This window comes from Chironomus tepperi, unplaced genomic scaffold, assembly GCF_022539635.2.
Source record: "Chironomus tepperi strain 1889 unplaced genomic scaffold, CSIRO-AGI_Ctep_v1 contig_175, whole genome shotgun sequence".
Taxonomy (NCBI): Eukaryota; Metazoa; Arthropoda; class Insecta; order Diptera; family Chironomidae; genus Chironomus; species Chironomus tepperi.
In genome coordinates, this window is record NW_027226297.1 from 1074065 (window position 1) to 1087489 (window position 13425).

Below are 13425 nucleotides of genomic sequence, written 5' to 3' on the forward strand. Positions count from 1 at the left end.
TTTATGACTTTATGGAATATTGCGTTGATGTCCAAAAGATCAATTTTTAAATTTTATTTCACTGTTAAAATCAAAGTTGATCAAAGTAAACTTTATCACAATCCAAGACCCCCAGTTCAGTTTTGTTATTGTTTTCATACCAAAGTAAATTTTAGTTCCTTTAAAATAATAAAATTCTCCCCAAAATGATTACATTTGCAATGATAAAACCACACGTAGTTAAGAATCCAATTGCATTAAGTCACATAATGCAGATCATAAAGGATAACAACTTCAATATTATACGAAAAGCGAGGATTAAGTTTAATAGAAAATCAGCGGAAAAATTTTATGAAGAACATCAAGGGAGATTTTATTTCGACAGATTAGTTACGTTTATGACGAGGTGAGTACGCATCTGATAAAAACATGCTGAACATTGGTCCATTGAGAATCCACAATCATATTTTCATATCAATGAGAAATGTGTGCTCAATATTTCATTTAATAAATGCTATAGAAGACACAGAATTAAACGAATTTTCCAATTTTCCATATTTCAACAGTGGTGAGGCTGAGGTTTTGATATTAGAACGAGAAAATGCGATTGCAAAATGGAGAGAACTACTCGGACCAACAAAAATATTCAAATGTATTTACAGTCATCCAAGCAGTATAAGAGGCTTATATGGTTTAACAGATACACGAAATGCATGCCATGGATCTGATTCACCTGAATCGGTTATGAAGGAAATAGAGAAAATTTTTCCAGAGTTCTATACCGAACAAAAAAGTTAATTAATATTTTAATTAGAATATTTAATTATGTAGATACAGCGAACAATTGTATAGGAATTGAGTAGCTTGAATATATTTATTTTACATGAAGGATATAAGATTGGATGCTTTAAAATTTGATGTAATATAATTTTCTGCACGAATGAAAATTACGTGGATAAAAGTGATGACATTGGATGTTGAAACTGCATATAAATTACTTCCAGTTCAGCTAATTTATTACTTTCCAAACTTTTACACTGAATATTGTTATGCATGCTCATATAGTCACAGCATTTCCATACGATTAATCCCAATTTATCAAAAGCATAAATTTTTCATGGCAGCTAGTTCCAAAAACTTCCAAAATAAATTTAAAGCTCCAACGGAATATTTCCAACTATAAATAACCATTGACCCAATAAATTATCTCAAATGACACAAAATTAAGGATGTAAAGGCAGATGATAAATTAATTTTTTCAGTCATAAAACAATGTCCAAGCGACCCCATTAAACACATACAGGCACCACGAGAAAAAGTATAGTAAACAAAAAAAATACTCGAAAAAAAAAATTATTATCTCAAACCTTTAATGCGATAATAGCGATATTTTTGCCTTTGTGTACCAAATTTCCAGTTCAATTTAGTAATAAGCGATGTATGACGTTGTGGTATTTGGATCCTGCATGATCGATTTCATCAGGTAAGTACATTTGAATCATCATTTTGATGGCTTAATACATTATCCAAATCAACAATACACAGCTACGTGAATCGAATGCCAAAATCTGGTGAAACGATTCACTCAGAAAGTTTCGAAGTCGGTTATGGTGGTAAGGGCAGCAATCAAGCGATAGCAAGTGCACGATTAGGATGTAAAACCGCTATGATAGGAAAAATTGGAAACGATGGATATGGAAAGAATTATAAAAGGCATTTTGAGGAGGAAGGAATCAATACAGAGTATTTGGAAACAGCTGGCGAATATTCAGGCATTGCATTGATTGTGGTTAATTCTGTCGACGGTGATAATCAAATTGTCATCAACGCAAATGCCAATAAATTTTTGAGTGTCGAGGATTGTGTGAAGGCGAAAAATGTTTTGAATCAGTCGAAGGTAATTTGTGGATAACAGATTTTATGTGGTTTTGGTGTATCTAAATAATTAGAGAATTTGTCCAGATTCTCCGCCATCCTCTTTGAAAATTAAACGAATTTTTGAGATTTAAAAATGTAACGTATATTGAAAATTTGAATTTTTCAAAATTTAATCCTCTTGCTTTTAATCCTAGGATTTAAATAAATCCTTAGATTAAAATTATAGCAAACTTTATAAAGCAGTTCAGTGCCTTCAGTTATGTCCTTCACCACTTATGTATTAAATACCACAACAAACCATGAATGGAGAGCATTAAGAAGCCATAATAACTTTTTTTATTATCATCTTCTTCGTAGATTCTTATCTGTCAATTAGAAACACCAATAGAAGCAACAATTGAAGCAATGAAATCATTTCAAGGGCTTTCAATTCTCAATGCGGCACCAGCTGTATCAAATTTACCGGAAATTGCCTTTCGATTGCCAAATATTTTTTGTGTGAATGAATTGGAAGCAGAAGAATTTACAAATGTTAAATTTAACGAAATGTCTGATGTCAAGAAAATCATTCAATTGTTAATTCATGAAAAAGGTTGTAAAACTGTTATTGTAACGCTTGGTAAAAATGGAGCGGCCTTCAATGACAATGACGAAATCTATCACGTTCCAATACAGCAAGAAGTTCAAGTTGTTGACTCAACAGGTATGCATTATGTCAAATGATTTATTATTTATGATTTGGGACAATTAGTTTAATGATGTTTGGTCATCTTCACACATTGTTGACGTCTGGTGTTGTTGCTATGTCTGTGAATGAACATTCTGTGTTCATATTACCAGAAATGATTTCTTGTGTTTAATGACCTTTGAATAGAACCATACAAATGTTTTTCATATTGAAGAAATTGTAAGGTTTTCAATTTTCTTTTAAATTGCTATATTTGTGGATGACTTAAGATAACTTGTAACATAAGGAAGCCGAGATATAATTTAATTCAATTTTACTTCCATCTTTTCTTGATTACAGGAGCAGGAGATGCATTTATCGGTGCTCTAGCGTTTTTCCTTTCTAAATTTCCGGATGCATCATTACTGCAGAAAGTTGCAGCATCTATAGTAATTGCAACATCAAGTGTACAGCACAAAGGCACTCAATCAAGCTATATCAACTTCCCGACCATTGATCCAACCAAAGAGGAATTTAAGTTCAATAAATTGTAAATTTTAAAACAATTTCTTTTTATTGTTTATCAGTCTAATATTTACTACAGATATAAACTACCATTTCATAGTTGGTAAGAAGCCAAATTAAAATGGCACATAAATTAAATAATACAAAAATATTTGTGAATGTCACAAAACTAAGATAAGAATGAAGGATGTGAAAAATTATGCAATAAAGGAGGATTAGGAATCCGCTGAAACTGTAAATGGGCCCACGAATATAATACCATTTTCTTGGATGAAAGCAATTCCTTATGACGGTCTCTTGGAGATGAAATGAATTGGCATGTCCCATTGAGATGAGTATGATGCCGAAAATAAATCCATTAAATGAATATCGTTGATTTGTGACTGAAAAGAGGATAAAGAAAAGAATGTCTTTTTTGAATAGAATTACTTAAGTGCAGAACAGAGATGGACGATGGGGATGTTTTAATGGTCATTGCTGGATCCTTTTTGCGGCTAAATATGCGGTTTGTGCCACCCGGAAGTAAATCAAAACAACATCACTGGATCCTCAAAAAAGCATGCCGCAAATGACCAATATCCATCATGTCACCAAGTTCCACAACAACATTAAACGATAAAAAATGAATCTAACTTACATAAATATCCGAAAAACTTTGCGAGCAGCCCAACAAGATGAAAATAATGAATGAAATTTTGTTTGACGGATTTATGAAATTTAAGAACGGCAATTGAATAAATAATCCAGCAAAGGCCCATCAATGTGATTAAGTAAATAACATTTTCACGCTCAACAAACTGATACTGACTCATTGCCTGATTTGGTAGGATGAATGTGACGAATAAAAGATATGAAAAGATGTCGATTGATTTAAGGATTACGGCTGGATAGAATTGAAAAATCTTTAGAGACCGACTTAATGGATTTATAACTTGACGATAGAAGACTGTGAATGCATTTTCATATTTATGAGATACGAATCTCTTTAAGACTATATATTTGTGATTATCATTTTGTCGTTGATTTTCTTCATGTTTCTTATTCACTTCCTCATAAATTAAATCAATGACATTATCAGAATCTCTCCCATCATCATGCTTCATCTCATCGATTATTATGTCCGCAGGAAATTTAGTTTCCTCATCAATATTCTCCTCTTCGGTTATAGTTTCAAGTATTTCAACTCCATCCGAGTTCATTACACGATGACTATCAAGTATTTCAAGAAAATGATCATCATTATTACTATCTTTATCGTTTTTGGACGAGCTGCATGCATCATTAAAATTTGATGGATTTTTCCATTGAATATTATCCATGTCGAGAACATCAGATGGATATTTTATCATGTCCGGATAAAAATCATAACATGCTGATGAAATATCGCTATAACGAGATTCTTCAATTTTCCTCATATCATTGGGAAATTTCTTCCTCATATCAACCATATTACATTCTAATTTCATGGATATTTCATCACTTTTATCATCATTTGGGATGAGAATCAATACAATTGGAATAATATGAGTTATAAGGGCGCCAATAATAAGAATTGTACAATTATGGCAAATCCATATCATGACGTAGTGTGTAACAAATGGAAATACAAATTGAGTCACACCAGTACCGAATGAGTAAATGAAATTTATCAAGTGTAGTCTTTCATTTCTCAATATACCGTTGATTATCACAAACATTTTACCCAAAATAACACACGACGACATTCCTAAAAAAGAATATAAAGCATTTGAGGATGTATGTGTTGATTAGTTGAGTGCTTTTTTTTATCATAGATATCAGGGATTTAGAAATTAATTTATATCACATTTGCCACACAGATTAAATTAATATTAAAGTAATCAAGATTTAAGAGGGATTATTAAGGGCGACATCTGATAAATGCGAATATTTGATTTGTGGGACATTGTAGTTATGTTGTAATTCACGTGCTTTTCTTGTCTTGTGCTTTAAAATATTTATAACAAAGTTACTGGCTTGAAAATGGTTATTTATGTGAGATTACGTATGCCAAAAGTTCAATTCGCAAAGGTACATAAAATAACGTACGTAAAGATTGTTGATACGTAAAATTACGTACGTCAAAAGTTCAAATACGTACGTAAAGATTGTTGATACGTAAAATTACGTACGTCAAAAGTTCAAATACGTACGTAAAGATTGTTGATACGTAAAATTGCGTACGTCAAAAGTTCAAATACGTACGTAAAGATTGTTGATACGTAAAATTGCGTAGGTCAAAAGTTCAATTACGTACGTAAAGTTTGTTGATACGTAATATTGCATACGTCAAAAGTTCAATTACGTACGTAAAGATTGTTGATACGTAAAATTACGTACTTCAAAAGTTCAATTACGTACGTAAACTATTCTAATATGTAAAATTACGTACGTCAAATATTCTAAAATGTAAAACAACGTACGTAAAATACTTTGATATGTAAAATTACGTGCGTAAAATATTTTTATATGTAAAATTACGTACGCCAAAAGTTCAAATACGTACGTAAAATACTCTGATACGTAAAATTACGTACGTCAAAAGCACAATCAATTGAGTAAAATATCCCAAAATATTAAATTGCTTACATTACAATTTGAACCTTGAACTTCACTATATCATGATTTTTGTCCCCTCCATCCATCAACATTCCAAACGCACCTCATTAAAGCACAATAAAAGTTCAATAAATCACGAAAGTTTCCACCATTTACCCAAAACAAAATAACAAGCCCTAAAACACATTCCATTACATCCAAAATAGGAAAAAGACCTTTTTTATGGCAATCAAAGTAAAACCTTTATCATAAAAAAAATATTGAAAAATTAAGGCCGTCCATAATCAAATTGTGCGTAAACACCTGGAAATTTATCGACATTACTCATCCACTCGTGGTCTATTAATAGTTAAAAAAATATTGTGCATTTTTTTGCCCACAATTCCGAGTACGAATCTTATCAGCCTTAAGTATCCGAATCTTGTTACTTTATCGCGACAATATATTAAGTTCACTGTGTGGCCCTGATTTTATATCACATAAATATAGTCGAAAAAGTTAAAAAAAAAATTACAAATATTACGGTACCTCCAATGACACCGTACAGCAGAAATATCAGAAAGAAATTTGCGTCAAGATAAGAAAAAGTAAATCCAGATAATGAGATAGCGGTCGACATGATGAGTGTGAAGACGATGATTACGTTCCGATTTGTCAATCGCGTTGAATTTGCATGTGTTATGGATGGAATAAGTGTATTAAACAGCCACGGTGTGACAAGTAAATAGACGGCATTAAAAATAATTGGAATCCATATGAGTGCAATACTTCCGTCAAGCTTATCCTTATGAAGAAGATAGATTGTGATAAATCCATAGATTGGTGATGATAAAAGGACATTCATTAAAAAGCAACCAAATAACTTCCATTTTAGACTTTTTGTTATGCTTTTCTTATTGATGTCTTTCTGAATTTCCTCATTATTGTTATTATTCCCTTTTTCAATGTTATTAATCACTTCATGGACAGTACTATGATCTTGATTCTCATTATTATCGTCTTTATAATAACAAATAATGTCATAGACATTACTGCCATTCTTTGACTTTTCGACCATTGTTGATTATGTTTTTGTTATGTTTTCCTCATTTTCTATTTTTCTTGTGGCTTAAGAATTTATTAATTATCCTTCCTTTAAATCCAGTAATTATGAAATATCATAATTTATAAAAAAAAAATATTAATTAAACTTAACGATGCCCGAGTCCGCGTTATATTGGTTTCAAAACACAACTGACACTGTGGATATAACTTAATTATTTTTTTTTACTTCTATCAGTTCTTATCAGCTAAATCAGCTTATTATCATTATCTTATCATCAAACGTTGTGGGTTGATAGATCAACTTATTTATGATATTAATATGTGTACATCATTTAAGTATATTTTTTTTGCTGCTTTTTTTCGCATGCTAGGTACCACATGTGGTATGTGGGAATTTCCTTATATTTTTTGTTTTTGTAAATTCTCTCTCTTTTTTTTATTAGTCTCTTGTGTATTAAGTCTGATTAGTGCTTTTTATCATTTTTTTTCACGAGAAATTCCGCTCTGTGTTCTTAAATTTCTTTTTAAGTGGTTTTTCCTTTGTTGAACATTTTTTGATTGTTTTTGAATTATTTTTAGTGTGCTTTTTTTAAAATTATTCTTTTCAGCTCTTTTCATTTAATGCTGCATTGCTTAAGTTTGAATTAAATGGATTTGAATTCTTTTATTGTTCTAGTTTTCCTTTTGTGTAAGTGAAAATAAAGGTGTCGACTGGTAAAGAGCTGCTTTTTATTCGTAGAAATCAGCAAGATTAAGTAAATTTTGCATATTTGCATTTAAATTTATTAAAAAATTCTGGATTTCCTTGCTTCAAAAATTGTGAATTTTCAAATCCTCAATTTTAAATTAAATACGTGTAGGAATAAGTGACAAACCGGATGAAAGTACACAATTAAGACCAAGGAACAACAAGACATAAACTACAAAGTCGCGATTTAATGGAATTTGTTGTATGGTTTTCATGAGAATCTGTGAGGTTCAAACCAGAGTTGCAAAACAGATTGCAAACCGTACAAATTCTTAATAATTTGTATGGTTCAAATGGTTTTCATGAGAATCTGTGAGGTTCAAACCAGAGTTGCAAAACAGATTGCAAACCGTACAAATTCTTAATAATTTGTATGGTTCAAACCAGGTAGCTGCCTGTTTTGCAACTCTGTTTCCATCTTTAAATTGATTAAAAAATTCTGGATTTCCTTGCTTCAAAAATCGCTGTTGTACAGTTTTCATTGTAAATTGTACCGTTTTCTTGAGAATTTGTGAGGTTTAGGAAAACAAAAATAATTTGTGGGGTTTTCAAAATAAAAGATAATTTATATAGTTTTGCAATCAGCATTTATTTTCAACTGAACTGAATTTGTATGGTTTTGAACAATTTAAAAACATTTGAGAGGTTTTCAAGCATAATAAACTTAAAAACAATGTCTGTTGTTCGTCAGTTGTGGTCTTCTCCTCTTTATTATTGTATGAAAAATCATTCAAATACATAAAGCAAAAGAAAGTTTAAGAAGCATTAAGTATGAAAAAAACATAAATAAATATTTCTTTGTTGAAAATTTAAAGTTTTTCACAGTTTTTCCTCCTGAATAAAAAAAATAAAAATAAAAAAAAGTTTCCCGCTCGGTTAAAAGGAAGGAATTTTAAATTCACAAAGGAATGAGGAAAAGCTGCTATTTAAAATATTTTTCTTATTTTTTCTTCGAGCGACCTCTCCGTGCAGCAGTCGTCTTTTTTGCCAGCAAGCGAACATTCTTCTCAAATCTTTCTTTCGGTAATAATTTATTATTTTTTATTTCATGCAACGACTCATCTTCACTCAATTTTACTTCCTCATCTACCTCGTCGCTTTCGGACGTAGATGATGTATCTGAGTCAATTGCCGCATGTCTTTTTCTGAGTATTTTTGATTGTTTTGGCTGAATATTTTCCCTCTCTTCGTCACTACTTTCCACATCATTTATATTTGATGCATTTGTGCTGTCATCCTCATCAATATCATTGAGAATTTGACTTCGAGCTGTTGTTTGTGTTGTTTCAAGTGCATCCTTTAGAATTGAGTTTCTTATATGAAAATCACGAATCTCTCCGGCATGCAAATATTTATTAAACATTGTCTTTGCAGCTGTATCAAATATATTGACACTTTTATTGTATGTCTCGATGAGAAAAATCATTCTTGGAATCAGCTTTGTTGCTTTATTCAGGATCAAATCCCGCTTTTTAATGCGAATTTCCTTCTTATCTTTTCCATTATTAAATTCCGTATCGACAGTCGCTTCAATATATGGAGCAATTCCATAAACACAAATAGCAAACTTCTTCGAGTATTTTATCAATTCCTCGATACCAATGCACTGATAATTTATATTTTTAATATCATAATGTTTATGGAAGTGCTTCATTAAATTCTCCAGACATTTATAATATATATTGACAATTCCGACAATTTTTTCGATATTTCTTGTCGTTACTGGAAAGTTTGTACTTCCAATTCGCTCAATTGACTTGCCCAACGATACTAATTTCGTACAAATGGCTGTTTCGATTTGCTGTAAATTAGCAAAAGTTTCATGACGTGATTCCTGAACATCTAAACGAGCGTATGAACTGAAACTATTAGCACGTTTTATGTAGATGTCAATAACATACATTTGATTTTTCATGAATTCCAGAAATTCCGTAAATGCCTCATCAACAGTTGTCTGCTTACCAATTATCGATAAATTATTTTGCCCAAAACTCTCTGGTTCACTCATGACACGACGGTATTTGTAACATGATGCAATTTTATGTGCAATACAATCAATTAACAGTGAATTTTCATGTTGACTGATACAATTCATCAGAATTTTAATCACACATGATGCGAGGCCTTTATGCTTAATACTTGTTTTCTTACATATTCCCAATATCCAATTAAAACATTGCCTGTAGTTACGTTCATCCTCTAATTTTCTATACAACACTTCCAATGTTACAAATAGATTATTTAAAATTGTTGATCCATTCCCGCTTGTTACAAAATCTTGTTTGACTTTATCGACTTCAAAGCCCCATTCAATAAGCTTTTGAATGCTCTCAATTACTTCCATTAACATGCTCTCATAGTCATCGATGGATTTTTTTGTTAACATTTTTAAAAATCGAATCCATTTATCTTTTTTACCACAATACGATGTTTCCATGCCACAAATTGCGTAATTAAACGCTTCAATCATGGATGCTGCACAATCAGCGCTATAGCTATCATAAAAGATTTTAAATGTATCGAGATTCAATTGCTGATATAGAATCATTGAAGTGTGTAGAAATGACTCGAAAACTGAACGACTGTATTTGATTTTTGTATATTCAGATGATGTCTCGATACTCTTTAATGTCTGTGCTGTCGTTTCGAGAACAAATTTACAGAAAGATTTATCTTGTTTCATTTCATTCATTTTTTCATTTCTGGTATCACTAAATATTGCTCTTAAGAATCCACAACAGTCACGGAGGTTCCAAATACAGCAATTTAATTTTAATTCAATTTTCTCATTTTTCTTTGTTACTGAAAAGTTCTTGTCTGATTTTTGTGTTTTTTTGTGACTTTCAATCATCTTTTTTGCCTTTTGTTGGAGTTTTTGGTGTTTGGAGAACAGCATCATTATTTTTGTTATATTATCATTGTCATCCTTTATTTTGTGAAAGCAATAAATCATAAGAGCTTCAAGGCAATTAAGAAATTGTGACATAATAATGCTATTCTGACTATTAATTGCGGAAAATACGTGCAAATTGTCTAATGTTGCGCTTAAGGACTTTTCAATTAATTTCTTTAGGATTTTCTCATAAATCTCAATGTCGCAATTTAATTTCTCGTGCTGCTCTGTTGTCATGATCATACAATTGATTATAAATTTAAGGAGATGACCTAGTTCTTCCATGACGATAAAATCCTCACCATTCTTGGTAGATTTAAACAACTTGTCAAAATTAATTATTGTCTCATTGTCTTCGTCGTTGTCGCATTCAAAGAACCTGTGGAGTTAAACGAGATGTTAGTTATTGTACATCCGATTTTTATATCATTACATTTTTAAACGTTTGATTAAATTTTAAAAATTTAACGACTTTTTGGAATTCAAAATCTCACGTTCACACCCCGTTAAAAATTCAAATCCCGAAGGAACGTTGGAAATGAAATGTTAATAATTAAGCAGCTTAAATTATCAACTTGACATTCTACAATTCCCATTTCTAAATCCTTGACAATCTTAATCCCATAGCATCTTGACATTATTATTTAATGCCATACCAGGAATTTAATCAACTTACATTCTGAAATGTCCATCCAAGAATTCAACAATATAGGGAATAATGTCACTGTTTGCAGAAATTGAATTAAATAGACTTTCATACAGCATGACTTTGATTTCTTTGTTTTCAGAGAAACATCGTCTCAACAGTCCAAGAATCTCTAACATGATTATCTCCGCTTGACGTACATTTTTGTTGGATGTTGAATTGACAGCAATTTGTGATTGTGTTAAGGAAAACATCGATATATTATGAGAAAATCGTGGCTGATTACCAGATGAGCGTGCTTTTGTGAATTTTCTCAACATGATACAAAATGATAAAACTGCCATTTTTCTAATTTCTAAGACATTCCTTTGATACATTGCTTTCTTCATGATATCAATCATTAAATCTCTTAGATCGACAGATTTCGTTATAGCTGTAAATATGACGCTTTCTATTGACAATGCTGTATCTAAATCCAATTCCGTTAAATCTTCAATGAGCTTCTTTAATGCTGGTTCACTTGCACTTATGTCAAGGTAGCGATTTTGAACGAAACTTGAAAAGCATTCAATTATTGGTCCTTTATTCTTCTCGCAGAACAGCATTTTGACAATTATATGCATGATATCGCCTGTGAATTCTGGACGATTTTTAATTATCTCGTTGAGAAATTCTATAGCAAATTTGTTGAGCTCAGTCGATGATTTTGTCTTAAGCAGCAAAAATGACAAGCCAAAAAGTCCATTCAGTGCCAAGTCTTGCTTTAAACCACAAGTATTTTGCTTCAATATTCTCAATAATGGTTCCGTATTCACAGCATCAACTGGATCTATTGTTCTCGCCCATCCACTTGTCTTTAAGATATAACGATGTTCCTCATTGAACTTGAACATTTGCTTCATAAATGGCAGAATAGTCGATTGATTTAGACGGAAATTTCCATGAACAGACGAGGATATTTTTGCAATTGACACGAGAATGATTGACAGGAATGGAGATAGAATCAAATTTGGCGCATATTCAAGTGTCTGTAGAAGAATGAGATAAATTGAAAATTGATTAATTGCACTTAATTTGCATAGAGATAGGATTTTTTGTCTGAATGCGTATGAAGCTTAATTAATAAAGATTTAATGCATAAATATGAATGTTAATTTTGGCTTTTTCGCATGCTTTTCTTGTGAAGCATATCCAACAATGGATTATTTTAATTAAATTAATTAAAAACTGTTAAATTAAATTAAGGTCTTTAACTTCTGAATCTGTGAACGGACTGAACTCAGAAAGAGCAAACTAAGTCACAAAATGAGTAATTAAAGCCACAACATGCAGTCATTGAACATTAACAATTCAAGCCATAACAGCATATATTCAACAAAAAAATGCAATAAAAGTCATTTATATAATTTTCACCTTCAATGCATTTGTTATATCCTTCTCGAGTGTTGTAAATTCAGCATAGCTTTGAAAGTGATAAATGACAGTTTCCTCAGCTTGTATTGCACCTTCTGATGACGTTTCTTCAACACTATCGGGCGTTGTTTCAATTTCACTAAATTCGTATTTATATCTTCTTTTTAAGAAATATTTATCAAGTGCAAGCAACGGTATTATAATTTGATTATAAGATGCTATATGGAATGTCACGAGTGCTAAATTCGAGATGTCATTTTCACCAACATGACAAATGTTTTCGCTAATTTTTGTAATGAGCAAACTCTGCTGTGGTTGTGACAGTTCAATATCTCTGTTGAGAATTAGAAAAAGGAATCAAAAACAATGAGCCGTAGACTTAATTAATATGAGGAAAGACTTACTTGAACATTGATACTAAATTGGTAAGAGTTGAAACGCATATGGGTCTCTTTAATATTTGATTAATGATATCCTGTCTGTATTCCTTACATGACTTGATCACAGAATCATATTCAACGGATTTAGCTTCATTTCTTGAAAGGAGCTTCAAGCAAACAGGAAGTATATCTTTATAGAAAATAGCTCTTACATCGCCGGATGATACGAATTCATAACATAAATATGCTGTTCTGACAACGAAAACTAATGACTTCTTATTTAGCTCAATGCATAATCGAGAAAAGAAGTCTTGCAATTCCCTTACTGACAATTCATCTCTGTTTAATCGTGGTAATACCTATGAATGAATAAAATGAATGGATAGTCCAGGATGTATACATTTCAACTTACGTTCTGAATGATGTCGAAAAGTTTATCTTCATCCTGAATTAATGATAATGCACTGCAATAGAAGTTAAAACCGAAATTCTTGGAATTATTTGTATTGGATATTATTATATTCGAGATCTCTTCGGAATTTAAGCTATTTAAGAGCTCATCGCGTTTATCTGGATGTTGATTAAATTTCTTTATCACTTCCTTATCCTTAGACATTGTAAATCATTTATTTTGTTTAATTTCACAACATTTACTTTTGGTTCGCGCTTAAATAT

The 13425-nt window shown here is 31.3% G+C and overlaps 3 protein-coding genes across 3 annotated transcripts; 1 reads left to right on the forward strand and 2 right to left on the reverse strand.

Annotated features, from left to right (window-relative positions):
• The first annotated feature begins 1301 nt into the window (after positions 1–1301).
• LOC139089109 (ribokinase-like) lies at positions 1302–3090 on the forward strand. Its single transcript, XM_070638546.1, has 4 exons — positions 1302–1462; positions 1525–1876; positions 2215–2560; positions 2885–3090. Exons 1-4 carry the CDS (start codon positions 1416–1418, stop codon positions 3076–3078), a joined length of 939 nt encoding a protein of 312 aa, XP_070494647.1. The 5' UTR covers positions 1302–1415; the 3' UTR covers positions 3079–3090.
• LOC139089108 (uncharacterized) lies at positions 3058–6867 on the reverse strand. The gene is made up of 3 exons (XM_070638545.1): positions 6155–6867; positions 3687–4775; positions 3058–3432 (listed from the first exon to the last, which is right to left on the reverse strand). The coding sequence occupies exons 1-3, from the start codon at positions 6681–6683 to the stop codon at positions 3113–3115; spliced, it is 1938 nt and encodes a 645-aa protein (XP_070494646.1). The 5' UTR covers positions 6684–6867; the 3' UTR covers positions 3058–3112.
• Positions 6868–8088: 1221 nt separating this feature from the next.
• FANCI (Fanconi anemia complementation group I) lies at positions 8089–13402 on the reverse strand. Its single transcript, XM_070638612.1, has 5 exons — positions 13163–13402; positions 12775–13109; positions 12371–12704; positions 10988–11985; positions 8089–10690 (listed from the first exon to the last, which is right to left on the reverse strand). The coding sequence occupies exons 1-5, from the start codon at positions 13364–13366 to the stop codon at positions 8359–8361; spliced, it is 4203 nt and encodes a 1400-aa protein (XP_070494713.1). The 5' UTR covers positions 13367–13402; the 3' UTR covers positions 8089–8358.
• Positions 13403–13425: the final 23 nt, after the last annotated feature.